The following is a 14782-nucleotide window of genomic DNA, read 5'->3' as shown; positions in this document are numbered from 1 at the left end:
ACGTCAAAACCATGTTTATACCATTACGCGCAACATAGTGTATATCGCAATTACGGCTGAGCCAACATTTAGGACCGCTCTCATAAAGCTGAAAAAGTCTCGTAACAAATTAATTTTCCTCGAAGCTATTAGAATCTGTTTCCACGCACTTTCTTGTGTGGTTCTTCACTTCCTATCCCCCTCGTGTTTTGTCAGTTCCTTCCGGAAGCTGAGGTCCTTAATTAAGCGACTTTACTTCCTTGAATTTTATCTGTTTGCACCTTAAAATACCCTTGAACCCTCAGAATGTTGCTTGACAGGCCAAGGACACGACGAATAGGACACAGTTTCAGCAGAACAATTATTCTCAGCTGATTTAGGCACTGAATAATGATTTATTATTGATACAATGCATAAAAAAAAAAAATACAAATATCCTCTATAACAGTTTTATCGCACTTTTACAATAGCACAAGGTGTACATACAATATGTGGCAAAATATATATGCTTCTGCAATGATAACATAATCTGATAAACATACACACTGTACAGCTTAAATTACGATCCAACATACAATATATAGCACAGCATATTTAACAACAAAGTTTTACACAGGGTTAGCCACTCCAAATGACTAGCCGCCTTTCTTGCACCAGATGCTTGTGAATATCGTACAAATAAAACCTTTTCCAACCCTTCAAAATTGTGCAGATAACAAGAGAACATGACAGGCTCTCCTTCCATAAAAAGTAATTTAACTTGAATTTGTTATATTCTACTTTCGCTATTTCCCTCGGAATGGAATCGACTGCAATGACATTTTATGATGCCTTGCAACCAGCAGGTGATACATATTTCAAAGCTATTTTGAGCCTTCATGCCATTACATATCAGTCTTGGGGTAGCTATCTACGTTAATTTGCAAGATTCACTTTTAATTTGATTATACTCAATTTTGCCATATAGCCAAACTTATCACGTTTGTCAACCATTTCATACCTATTACCTACAAGTATCATTCTTTCAGTTACCCTCAAAGATTTTTGTCATCCAACAACACAAAATCAGAAAGTAAAAAAACACCTTAACAATAAAGGGTTGAAATCACAAATAAGTTTAAACCTCAAATGAAAGTTTGCATTAAAGTATATACTCTTTTTACATATTCATTACAATCATAAAGCACTTTTCTACAACTGGTGACCTGCTTGAAATCCAACACAATAACAACATTTGGGCAAAAAAGTGACAATCGAGTAAATATTTCTCCACGGAATCTCTCGAAAATTCTGTCGGTGGCTCCATGATCTCTCAAAAATTCACTGGGGCTAAAAACAGCATCATAGTGATCAACTGTACAATATGAAAGCAGAATGGTATCTCTCTGAGATTTCAAATGGCCCCAGTGCTGCTAACTCTACGTCACAAAACAAAATGATACATTGCCAGCATTACACAAGCACTATGATGCAAGTTTTCCGCTTTAAACTGACTAGTTGTAGCAAGAATAACATTCAAATCCTCTACTATAAACAAAAACAAACGAAAAGTCCAAATCCCATACAGAATAACTAGACATGTTCAGCTTACACACACGGAGGTATACAAAGGCTTTAAAAAATATTCATAATCAAACCTGCACTAAATGCTTGCCATTTTTTGTTTCTTCCAGCTGTCGTTGCAGGTGACGTTTCAAGTAAAGTTTCGAGACAAATCCACTGCTCAGGGATTCATTACTGTGTTTTATTATGTGTGGTCAGCTCAACCTGACCCTCAGTGTGAAACAAACTTTGGCTGACAATGTGGTTGGAACAAATGTGATCAGGATCACCTTGAAGGTGTAGCCTCCCCCAAGATGATTAAATTTGTTCAAACCACATTGTTCTAACCACAGGAAGACTGGAAGGTGTTCCATTAAAATCTACAATTTCTAAAGAGTATGTGACCTCCTCTGCCTGCTTTTTCTGACAAACAGGTCCTGGTTACAGATGACTGCCACAAAAACGTGTTTGTACTATCATTTAGGATTAAATCATGTACATATTTCTCAATAGCAGCAATACACAAAGAAGGAAAGCATCTTCCTGGAATACTGGAAATATCTCACAATGTACACATGATCCAACAAATATGAGGGTGTAAACATAATGTACTTTTTTTTTCTTTCTTAAATTGTCTAAAAGAGAAAGCTTTCTGGGTCAAGGCATGTCCACTGACTGACATTTTAGCATAATTCTTGCGCTGCAAAGAAAGAGTAAGACCATATGTCCCAATTCATTGTCAACACTTGTATTGCAATAACATGGCAGCAGAACTGTCAGACTGACCAATGAAACCCAGTCTAAAATGTTAAGTACCCTGATGCTGCATTTGTTCTCGTGACTTTCAAAGCCCATTGGTGTTGTGCGCACAAGATTTTGTCCCTTTTTTCACTTTTCCTGGTCCTCTTCCATGGGTTCTTCCTCTTCATCTGGCTTCTTCCTGAAATACATAGACTGTCATGCACGTAATTTACCATATTTACTTGGGATCTGACTCACGATTGATATACATACAGGGTGTTTTCGTCACCTTTACAGATTTTTAAAATAAAAATAGCAAATAGATATAATTTTTTTCAGTTATACTGCCAGGCAGACCTACTCTAAAAGAAAGAGTAACTACATTCATTAATTTAACTTGTTATTAGGGGATTTTGGGCAAAAGAGAAGAATGGGAGACATTCCGAATTCCGATATGCAAATGAGCCCAAACTGAAACCGCGCCGTTTCACGTCATTGGGCCATATGCTTTGGAGCAGATTGGAGTAAGTGCTCATCTGCTTGCCATATCTGCGGTCCAGATAAGCCTCTGTCGGTCATGTGCTCCTGAGGCATGTGGTTTTGGCTAATTTGCATAGCAAAATTCAGCTCTGGATATTTCGCGGCACTCAGTCATTTCAGGATTTCTGCGCTTTTACCTGAAATTCTCAAATTCGAAAGGATGTCTGCATAGCCGTATAACCCAACTGCAAACTACATTGTCATAAAAAAAGCACACCCTGTATATAGAATTGTGAGTGATCACTTGAGGGAGGAACCCAAACTGATTTTGGTGGCAAGAGAAAACGGTCCTTTGTAGTCATCAAAATTACTGTGTCGGACAGCGCATAACTCCTGAGGATGCGGTATTTGAAAAAGGCAGCAAAATTTAAAACAACCTGTTGCATTCCAACTTGGGTGTATTAGGTGTGTGCCACCATGCTTTATCGAGCAATGTCAGTGCTCCACCACTGTTCTAGATGCTTCTTTCTTTATAAGAGCGAGAGAGACCCACGCAGACCTGCTTTGTGACTGATATGGGCCAGGAGACCAGCCATATGTTAAAAATTGAGTAGAATTCACTGGATACATTTAATGCAGATGTGACAGTATATACATACGCCCCAAGGGTATCATAAAGCCCATTACTATACCAAGACTGGCTGGAAATTGGAGTGGACTCTGTAAAAAACTGAAGACATCTGGAGACGATTGGATAAAATTTCCACTTTTGTTCCACTTTCAAATTTGCAGTTTACAGAGCATTACCAGACATAATAAACACATCGTGGGAGACAAGGATCTGTGTAGCATTTTCATCTTAGGGAGGTGTTGAAATTCCATAGGGGGTGGGGAGGTTGCTGGGGGAAATGCCCTGAATGTGCAATTTTAAATACTCACGAAATGAAAGATGGTATTCCTTCCACATGCGTCAACAGCTAGCCTGCACTTTATCACTTCTTCATAAGAAATAGTACTTCTTGCACTACGAGTGTCATTTCCTTGTTTGCGTATCAACTATGATGTAACAAAACTGCTCTGCAACATGAATTTGTGTTTTGCAACTCATAACCCTCTGTCACAAGATCTGGGAGTGGCGACGGGAAGGTTTTGAAAGCGTCTCTTCTTCTCCCCAAAGCCAACTAAACAATGGTGGGATAAATCGAAAGTCAACAATAGGAATTGGGTAAAATACAATTATTTGCTATGAAGATTGGGTGGTAAATTAAGGTGATAGCGGCTTTTACCCAAAAACATCCGGCTCTAGACACGAAGAAAAGGATCCATGTGCACGTCCATATACACATAAAGAGAGTCTAAAAAGCACTCTTGAACGTTTGTTCAAGATATAAGTATAAATGTTTGTTAATCGGGCTTACTGCAGTTGTGCAGCCATGGAGAGGGAAGCTAGCGCTGTAACTGTCTCCACTTCTTTTTCCTTCTGTTGAGCTTCAAGCAGGGACCAGTTAATGCTGGGGATCCACTTCTTTATACATGGCCAGTGGGTGGCTATCACCCAGAACAACTATTATCGCACACAACATTTCCTCAAATATATTTCTATGTACCTTGGATAGCAGCTGTCCGCTGCAAGGTCTGGACGGCGGCAGCACACGGCTTGCGGGTGATTTCCTTCAAGGGAGTACGTTCATCCCCCAGCAGGGCAGAAACACATTCTTGCGAGCAGTCACAGATAGACGGAAGGTCGTACCTGCAGCAGAGGTTTTTTAATACTTTCCAGCTTCATGGGAAATATGTGACTAACCCTCCTTCAAGCGCAAGGATTATCTTTCCCTTGGCAAGGCTCATGAGCTGCTTTGTCAGGTACCCAAAACCTGCAATATTCAGCCTCATAAGAATTCATCCTCATCATCATAATAAAGCAACACTCACATGCTGGTGATACTTGATATCCTCCGAGAGGCGGAGGATGTCCCGCTGCGGCGTCGAACCCCGCGGCGACCAAGACCACCTCGGGGTCAAAGTCACGCGCAATTGGCATCACTATCGTCCTGTAACAACAGTTGAAACACACTTTCCTAAATGTAGGACAATTGTTAGGTTGACAAATTTAAACAGATGTTGGTTCTCAAACTGCTTATAAACTGAATGTCTCTGCATCCCTGCCAGAGGAGCTCCCATAACATAGCCCCACTTACAACCTGCCTGTACTCGTGTATTACGTTGAAGAAACAGACTTGAACTAGATGGGATGCTGGTGTCATTGTCAATTGAACAAGGAAGCATGATGGCTACTTTTGGGACACCCTTTGACACCGAAAACCTACGGATTACTTGAGAGGCTCCAGCCAAGCCAAGACGATGTAGTTGCAGGCGCAAAAGTTGTGTCAAACATTGTTGTCCCTTTCCTGCTCTGGTAAAGAATTCTTTTGCCCTTAAGAACCCTATACATGCTTTAAGCATAACACATCTAGACGTCTGCCCGACGTACTCTTTTGCGCACCCCAGAGGAATGGTGTGTGGTCCGCGGGGCTCTGCTACGTTCCAAGACGGCCCGAAGACAGTCTCTGTGATTGCTGGTCACGTCATCTCTCAAGAGGACAATATCCATATATGACGATATAAGATACTAAAGAAGGCATAAATATACTACATTGTCATTTCCTTGTTTATTGGTTTGTTTGTTTCTCCTTTTCACGCCCCTTACTTATGTCAACATGAATTTTACTTAACGGGGGCCCACAAATGCATTCTCAGTGTTTTGGGGCAGTTCAACACAACGACAAGTTTGGGAAACGCTGGTGTAAAACACCCCAACTTTACACTCAATATATTTCTTTTAATGTTTAATTCCGCATTCCACGGGGTTTTCTTTATTGACTATGTTTACCGTTGCCCTTAACCCTGTATTTTTCTTAAAAACCACATCTACATTAAAGTAGCGCAGAAGTAATTTTTAACATCCTGTTTTCTTTCTGTAAAACTGTTAAGCATGCCAGTAAGGCGCACCATGAGAAGTAATAAGTAATTCACTCATTCTGCTCAAGAAGAAGCATTTGCAAAGGTAAAGGATGTGCTGGCAAATTCCGGATTTCTAACACAGAACTAAAGCTTGAGTGTGTCACACGATAATCTAATTGTCAAGGACTCTCATGGTGGCAGGACTACTCGCACCTGGATGTCAAGACGGCAATGGAGATGCGCAAAAATTGCCTTGGCATAAAAGTAACTACAACTGATCAACTCCCAAAACCACAAGTACCATGTTGTATACAAATCTCGGAAGAGTACTGTGAGCAAAGTAGCTAGATGACTTTTCTTTGCGCTTTCCTAGCATGAGGAATTGGCAATGTAGCACATACCTTGATACAGGCAGCGGGTTGCCCAACTATATCTAATGTCGTCACATGCGCATCACAAGGGCCCGCAAGTGTCATTGACGACATCCATGGAGAAGGAGTGTTATTTAAGTGCGTGTTTATTTAAAAACAGCACTAAATACTCGCCGAGAGAAAACACGTGACTTAGCTTCCACGTATCTGATTGTGCGCCACATTATGGGAGACCCCACAGTCAATGCTGGGACTACATTCTCCGCTCGCGGAGGTATATGCCTGAGTGTCCCCATTTCGAGAGCAAAGGGGATCACTCAACCCAAGGTGCTTCTGCAAGTTACAATTACCATGACAACAACGACGCACCCACAGGGCGACGTCATACGTGACGTATGCATGAGAGAAGCGCAGCTTTCGTCATCTGCTCTTACGGCACGTTTTGACAAATTCCTCGAAAACGACTTGGTCATTTCGAATGAAACTTTGACGGTTGTATGTGTACTGTACTCGTGAAACTAGTTTTGGCTAAGTTTCGGAATCGCCCAGGCTGTACGAGACCGTCCCTTTAAAGGAGTACAGAGGAACATCCAAAAAATTTGCAGATTAAGACGTCTGATGAAACTGCGTGTCATTTTACCGAATATAGCAAAAGGTTTTGATGTGTGCAATTTGTTTCACAGAAAAAAAACTCATATAAACATGGCTCCGCCAGTTCACCCTTAACTCACCACTCTGGGTATAACGAGGAGGAGAAGTATGATGCCACATCACCGATGATGTTACAAGGGCAACTCATTGTGGGGGTCAGCGCCCTGTCCCTTTGCTGCCGTAAACCAGATTTGCTAGTTCCCCCGGAGAATTGGGGAGAGAAGGAGTGGCCGAATCATGACAGAGCCAGGAGCAATGGTTTTTCAGAACCTCGAACAGCCGAGTAGCAGACAACATTTCTCTGGACCAATCAGCGAGCGTGGCCCCTGTAGCGTCAGCGAGGTCCCAGGCAGATCCCAAGCTGGTACTGCTCTACATGACCATTGTGCACGGTCACTTTTTGAGGCATACTTTCAATTAAATTTCTGCGATAATTATGACTCCGTGGGGTGAATTAATTCTTATGGTGCATCTTACGGGCCTGCTTAGCAGTTTTATACAAAGCAGTATATACAAATATATATAAAAATGACTTCTGTGCTACCTTAATCTCAGTATTATTAAACTTGAGCAGCGTATAGACAAGAATTGTAGGATTAGTGGGAGGTCATTACTTTCATTTCCCACACACTGGCCATGTCAACTGCTGGAGAGAAAGTAGTCTTATCTTCAAGCGTTCCCAACGTTTGACTCCCCAGTCACAGTGCTATATAACTGGCCAAAGAACTAGCTTCACTTGCCATCGCTCAGGTTGTATGCTTGGAGCTTTTCAGGTGACTCCTCAAGGCTGACTCGCCCATTGTGGTGACGTCTATAATTTGTCCACATAATGTGCACTTTGGCTCAATGGAGGTAACTGCCATCTGGTTTCACACACGAATGATAGTCTTCACGATTAAGCCAGTTTCGAATTTGCATTTTCCACCCTGCATCTTCTTGCATGATGCGATGAAAGTGAAAACCCGACAGAGACACGGAAAAAGCGCGCACACTTTCGCACGTGTGTGTCCGACGCCTGCTCTTTCCATATTTTTCTAATGTCCCAACAAACACCCAGATGGCGCCACAGTGCGCTCTCCAATACGGCTGGAAAAAATTAGAGGAGAGACAAATGCAGAGAAAACGTAACGGCTGGACGTGCCTCCTGGCATGCTCAGGCGCGGCATTTTCAAAGAATACAAGGACTAACGCTATGTTAAGGAGTTTCAAGGGCCCTTGAAAAGTGCTTTTAGAAATCAAGAGTACTCAAGGATTTCAAGAGCCTGCACGAACCCTGCATGTTAGGAAAATCGTGCTACAATAAGTGTGCTACAACCAGGGTCACATGCGTTTGCTCCAAATTATGGGCGAGGACAAAAGTGGATTTCAGGTGGAGTGCAAAACCAAACTGACCCCAAATGTCTGTTGTAAGAACAGCACATGACATGACACTTGTATGACTGATGGAAAAGTCCACAGTGGATCCACCTACAAGTTGAAGACTATGCCAGAGGTCACCAGTATGCTACGGACAACCAGTGTCGTACCTGACATGCAGAGTATGAACATACTTTCTTGGCACGGAGACGTACATTACTTCAGCGCATAGTCCTGGAGTCGTTGATCGAGTCTCACCTCACTGAGCATTGGAGCCACTTGCTTGTACAGTAGAACCTCGCTAATTCCATCTCGCTTCCCGTAATACGGAATTCCGGTTATTTTGAAGGACTGCTGCGGTCCCGTCTTCACGCGTTGCAATCTGACTGCATAATTTGAAGAAAACTGGCCTGTATCCTGCTTAATTCCTAAGTTTCCTACCAAATTTCATCATCTTCCACCGGCTTCTCACGGCAAAACCAGTTCTTCTCAGGTACCCACAGATGCGGCTGTAGAATATGTATCACTGCGCCCATACGCCATGTTGCAAGCCCATTGGCCGAGACTGCACGCACGCTCTGATTGGTCGACAATGTTTTGAAATCTAATTTTGTACGCGTACATGTGTGTGCAGAGTCTTGGCCGTTTCACCGTAGCTTCAAAATAGCACGGCCAGCACGGCGTCCTCCTGTGTTCTGTGTTTTGGTGGTGTCAATCGACTCAACAGTTTGTAGAAATATGTTCACGGACTGACTCGTGCGTCAGTGTGATTCTACGAGTGTCATGCTGCTTCTAGACACAACTATTATACCACAAACAATCTATCAACTGCGAAACTGGAATTCTTCATGAGTTGGAGCAGACGGAGTGTGAAGAACACGTTCAGGTACCATCTCGAGGACAGACAACAAGGACAGGATTACGTGCCACACAAGCGCTTTCCTCTTTGCTGTAATGTATGATGCACTGCAGCAGCAAAAGAAGATGCTCATCATGAAATGGTAAGCACTCATGAGACTGGCTCGGCATTTGGAATTGAAAGGTGTGTTTGTTTGGTGTCAAGTTCCAACTTGGTTAGAGTGTGTCAGCAACGCAGTGGACTTTGTATTCACAGTTCATCCATGTATCAGATCCTTGAATCAGGGCTCTGTGTGAATAAATGTTTCTTTTAGCCAAAACTCACTCGAGTTATTTTGAATACCGGATAACGGCGGCAGGCGTGAAATCCAGAGTCGATGGTAGCCAGAACCGATCGAAAGGTCAGCCAAACGTTCAGGCTCCTGATTGGCCGATATCTACATAGTCTAGTCATAGTCATGATATCTACAACATCGCACTATCATTGGTCACGTACCCAGTGTTATGTGAACTATCTCAAACTACTATGTGCTTGCTCCCTTGCTGACTACCCTTTCCCAGCCGCCGATCGCGCGGTGCAACATCCTCATGTATCCTTGCCTCCCAGCTGTGCTGCAAATCCAGATTATGCGAACTGTGTTATGGCTTGCTTTCGTTTTGTGCTACGGTTGAGGTCCACTTCCAAGTCCACTTCTTGCCTGTGGGCTACAGAGACATCCCGCAGGTCAAGTACAAGACGCTGACAATGAAAGAAAAAGTGGGGATCATCTGCAATGTGTGCCATAACTCTCACGGGGGACATCGTTCTCCACGTGCAAATGAACCGAGCACGATGAATCTGGACGCACACAGTCTTTTCCGGATATGATTGATTTCGTAGCCCATCTTGAAAGAACAATGACATCCGATGTCATTTTTGGAAAGTGGCAGACCAAGATAATTGAGTTCTTCAGCAAATAAATATATTTTCCTTCACCATGTGCTCAGGTTCACTGAATTCCAAGGCCAGCTTCATTTGAAATTTTTTTGCCCTCTAGATGACTTGGAGTTAACGAGGTTCTACTGTACTCTTGTAAACTCATAACGAACATATGTTGACACTTGACAAACTGCTTTGTCGCACAGTGTGGTTACAAAAAGGATTTCAACAAGATACCTGAATGCAGCAATGTACTCAGCATCCCCCATAGGTGGGTTGAGAGCCCCGGACCAAGCAATGTTGACGTTGAACCCAGTGCCGTCATCTATTCCTACCTACAGTTTCAAATATGTTAAGGCATATGTTACTGGTATTATTAAAGAATTTTTACCTCCTGGGGGTCACCAGTTCCAGGGAAGAAGTTGCCATCATCATGTCGGTGAAGAGATATGTACAGCACATGAGCATCATCGTAAAACATCTGTTGTAGCCCGTTGCCATGGTGAACGTCCTGTACGCATCCGCCAAAAACCTTGCATTAACAGGATTCTCACAGTGCATTTCAGAGGGGAGACACCAAGTGCCATTTCCAGTGCTTACCCTTTCCTATTATTTTTTTAGAACCACCACAGAATAATTCTAACGCGCAAGTTTTTTGGCATCACTAAATTTAAACAAGTAAATGGACACGATAAACAGAACATATTGACATACCCAGTCAATAATCAGGATTTTCTCCACCTTCATCTTCTGCTGCAGTTGCCTGGCAGCAATGGCCACAGAGTTAAAAAAACAAAATCCCCTGGTCAAAAAGAACAAAATCAACTTAAAGATAAAATTAGTCAGATAGCTCATTGACCTGGTTAGAGCACAGTTCACCTAAAAAGGTGTCCCTAGGGGAAGTTTTTTTTTAGGCCGACACTGCAACCTGTACACTGACAGGTCTTGACTGCGCACGTGCTACACCATTGTTAGTTAGATCGAAGGAGCTTATACTCAATCTTTAGTAGCTTGGTTAGTGTTGAAAGCGAAGTATTGGTGTAGATCAAGTGTAGCTGAACCTCTGCAAAGATTATGAATGTTGATGAAAATTAAGGAAGCACCGGAGGGCATATGGGAACAACAGAAAAAGAAGGAGCAATTTGTTCATTATATAACACCAATTAAAAATGCATGGTGCACAAACCTAGTGAATACCACTTGCCATTATACCAATTACCACTTGCATATTTTCCCATCGACTACGCATTCAAACTGAGTTTTACCTTTACATAGAGGTGAAACTCTTAACGGAGGACCTTTCCCACAAGGTCCCACTTTTTCAGTTGTTGTCCCAGTGTCTCATCAGCCTGCATTCGTGTGCACCAAACTCTGAATGGAAAAAAGATGCGGCTCGCATCTTTCCTGGTTCCTGAGCACGCCTAATGTGTTGGCCATTCCCATAGTCAAAATTTTGTCCAAACTAAAGGACGGCTAAAGGGCTATGAAAGGCTATGCACATGCTTTGCTCATCAAGCTGCCTCGGTGTGCCCATGGTTTAATGATCAATCATTGTGGCAGTCAGTGAAATGGACGCTCAGCAAAGGGTTTCCCTTACAAGACAATACAATCTAATCAAGATATTTGCGCGTGTGCTCGGTCGTATCTCCAGAGGGTGACATAAAACGAGTTTAGTTGGTTAACTGACACCCCACAGAATGTGGAACTACAAGGCAGCTCTCTGCTTTGTACCTCCAGCATCTAACACACTTTTCATACAGTGTGCTAACGGTGTGGTTGTGCAATTTGCCGACTCATATAAAAGGATCCAAGGCATCCTTGTAGGCTCCAGCCCCTTAATCATATTCACACTCAAATGTCTGCGGTTTTTACAGTGCTTAGTTAACAGAGCAGGTTTTTCCAAGTATGTGGGAAAATGACTCATGTTCTAACAGCTAGTGCATAGTGCCAGTGCAATATTGTATAGTAACGTAACGAAATAAGCAGTATGCTTGTTGTTGGATTGAGTTTAGTTGAAAGGGATTTCAAGCAATGCGTGCTGTTTCAAAATCCACAATACCAAAATCACAAAATCTAAGCTTATCTGCAGGAACTGGGAATGACCAAGTAGTGTATCATTGAGCAACATTCACGCTTCGAGTGTTTTCGATGCTCATCGAAGGGCTATTTCATTTCAATTCATGCAGGGCTTCACCCCTTTTTTTTTTTATGAGGTTGCCCCACCTGTGCCATGAACATTGGCGTTGCTCCGGCTTTTCAAAACGGTTTGGTTCGTGATATATAAAATAAAGAATGTAGATACAAAGAACGTGGGTTTCATTCGGGGCACTCCTGTTCACTGTTCCCGTTTGTTCACTCTCAGCAGAGTCAGAGCTGGGTGGACATACATCATTGAACCGGATATCTCTCGGTCGGGGGAAACTGAGGAGAAAAGAAAATTCCATACGCGACCGAACAAGGACGCCAATGCGATTGTGCAATATCTATTGCTGTGTGGACTGCTACCAGTTGGTGCACTGTATCTGTGTTAGGTTAGGTTAGCTTACCTTATCACAGTTTATCACGTTGTAACAAAAGACCTAGACTCCATGCATCTCACGGTGAGACTTAACCTGATTCTCTCCAGACGTTCTAATCACTTTCCCCCATTCATCTGTTTGCTGTCTCACCCCATATGTCAATTGCTCGAAGGTTTCACTTCTGTGTATCTTGACAATTTCACAGGTTTTGTGTTTCTTCTTTTTTCCTTTTGTCAACCACCTTTCTCACTAGGACGAATGTTAGATATTTCATTTCATTTATTGTACCTTCAAGAGGCCTTAGAAGGCCATTACAGAAGGAAGTGGGGACACACTTGTTGTAAGTACATACGTAGCAAAAAAACAAAAACACAAAGCAATTAAGATTGATCAAACTACAGGTCAGAGTAATGATCAAATTAGTTTGTAGTTTGAATGTCGGCATGAAATGTCAAGTGATAGTGGCTATGAATTCTTTGTGGTCAACAATTGTGGAAATGTGCTGTGAAAGACTGTTCCAATCTGATGAGGTTGTTATATATGTGAAATATAGCGTACATTGGTTCAGCCCCATCTTTCTTTTCTGTTCCCAAGGAATAAACGACGTTCGCATAGTCCTGCATCTCCATGTTGCCCTCCTACAAACCTTACGAGCCTTGGGTCTGCAATTCCAGATGTCTGTCGGGCGAGTCTCACAGTTTGTCCCAACTGGACCTCGTGGGTAGAACGGCTCGAGTTGTATTTCGAGGCTGATGAAATCACGACTTGTACTAAATGGTGAGCAGCTCTGCTAAGTTTATGTGGCAAAGACATCTACGATATGTTAAGATCACTGCTTGTCCCGCAACGTCCATCAGAGGTTTCATATGATGACATCGAGGTCTTTACCGTTGGAACTCGTTGCAAGGTGCATCTTTTACACACGGGACCAACTACCCTCGGAATCAATTTCAGATTTCGTGGCCGTTCATTGGCCAAGGGCTAACTTTGGCATTCATCTACCTGCAGCTGCGATACCTTCCACGTCAGGCAGACTCAACTAGCAGACATGACGCCTGCAGCCCGATCTCGATGACGTCACCTACCCTTGGAGAATCCCAAACTATGAAGCCTTGCGGGTTCTTTCGAAAATTTGTGGAAATGGAATCGCTCATGACATTTACATTTTGCTATTCAGTCTCTCTGAACGAGGTTGAGTTGCGATACGAAATAAAGTAAATGTAATTTATCAAAGACACAGGGTGGCCTCAGAGACTATATTGGTCAGTGGTTCCCAATGAGGGAGGAATTTCATGGCTTTGTTTCCGAGGAGTACAATCGAAGACATGATCCACACACACACCAGAGGTCACAGGCATGTCCAGAACGTACCGTTGCAGGCAGCAAGTGCGCACGCTAGAATGACTGGAATGACCATGACCCACAAAGCTCTGTGCCCGTGTGGTGGCGGTGAGGGAATTGATGCCAGCACTGCCTGACTGGCTACGCATCGTCGGCATTTGCACGTCTGCACAAAAACTATGACAAGTGGAAGATACTATCACAGGAACGGCCATGAACAAAAACGACAGCGGGGTTATAAAAATGCACGAGTTATGTTATTTGTACAACTTTACAGCATGTATAATTTTAGTGGAGACGTTCCTGAGATCGCGGCATTCGCATGTACACACAAAACTCTATCATGTGCGCTCAGCACCGGGTGTAAGTGGAGAATCCCGCCAGTATCGAACCGGTATTGATGGAAAGTGATATAGCTGAGTGAGCTGGCAATGACTTGAACTTCTATCACGAAAAGGCGAATATCGACAGAACTTTGGCGGACGAGTTTCATCAATTGCAAAAGCACCACCTACGCACCATCACTACGCACTCGTTGACACCCGCAGCCCTAAATGTACGCTCCGTACAGCTTCACACAGACGACTAGTTCCTCTGTAAGACATCACTTGTGTGTCTTTCAGAGACGTGGATGAAGATGGCTATAAGTACTGCTGCGGGGTGCATCGCAGTGGGCAACAGAGTTACCATTTGACTGCGTGCCAGAGTACTGGCTACACCACTTGAAGTCACCCTTTCTGGAGATGACATCGGAGAAATTTGTGCCTTCCCACTTCTCGCCGTGCCAGAAGGCATCTGCGACTTTATTGTGTACTAGCTTTAGCTCGACTTTATGTACTAGCACGCATGAGCTTCTCACTGTTGGAGACTTCAACGTGGACGTTTCTCTGGCCAAGAACACCACTTTCCCAAGCGATATGTAAAAAAAAACTGGACCTTCTGTTGTGCACAGACATCCGCCAACCCACAACTAGACATGGCTCATGCACAGATCTGGTGTTTCAGAACAGCCCCCTCGTTCAGGACAACCCTCACCTTGTCAACCATTTCACAACTATTTCAGA

General features: G+C 43.1%; 1 protein-coding gene across 1 annotated transcript in view; it reads right to left on the bottom strand.

The window, feature by feature from the left end:
- Positions 1-354: 354 nt before the first annotated feature.
- The window catches only part of LOC135367465 (histone deacetylase 4-like), a 71577-nt gene continuing 57149 nt past the window's right edge, over positions 355-14782 (bottom strand). The window contains exons 19-26 of the mRNA XM_064600759.1: positions 10573-10660; positions 10250-10369; positions 10096-10193; positions 4675-4793; positions 4547-4616; positions 4350-4492; positions 4161-4290; positions 355-2461 (exon numbers count right to left, since the gene is read on the bottom strand). Coding sequence (XP_064456829.1) covers positions 2410-2461; positions 4161-4290; positions 4350-4492; positions 4547-4616; positions 4675-4793; positions 10096-10193; positions 10250-10369; positions 10573-10660 — 820 coding nt within the window. The 3' untranslated portion in view covers positions 355-2409. The remainder of the gene's footprint in view (positions 2462-4160; positions 4291-4349; positions 4493-4546; positions 4617-4674; positions 4794-10095; positions 10194-10249; positions 10370-10572; positions 10661-14782) is intronic.

The sequence above is a fragment of the Ornithodoros turicata genome, chromosome 8 (genome assembly GCF_037126465.1).
Source record: "Ornithodoros turicata isolate Travis chromosome 8, ASM3712646v1, whole genome shotgun sequence".
NCBI classification, from domain to species: domain Eukaryota; kingdom Metazoa; phylum Arthropoda; class Arachnida; order Ixodida; family Argasidae; genus Ornithodoros; species Ornithodoros turicata.
This window is presented reverse-complemented; position numbering and strand designations above follow the sequence as displayed.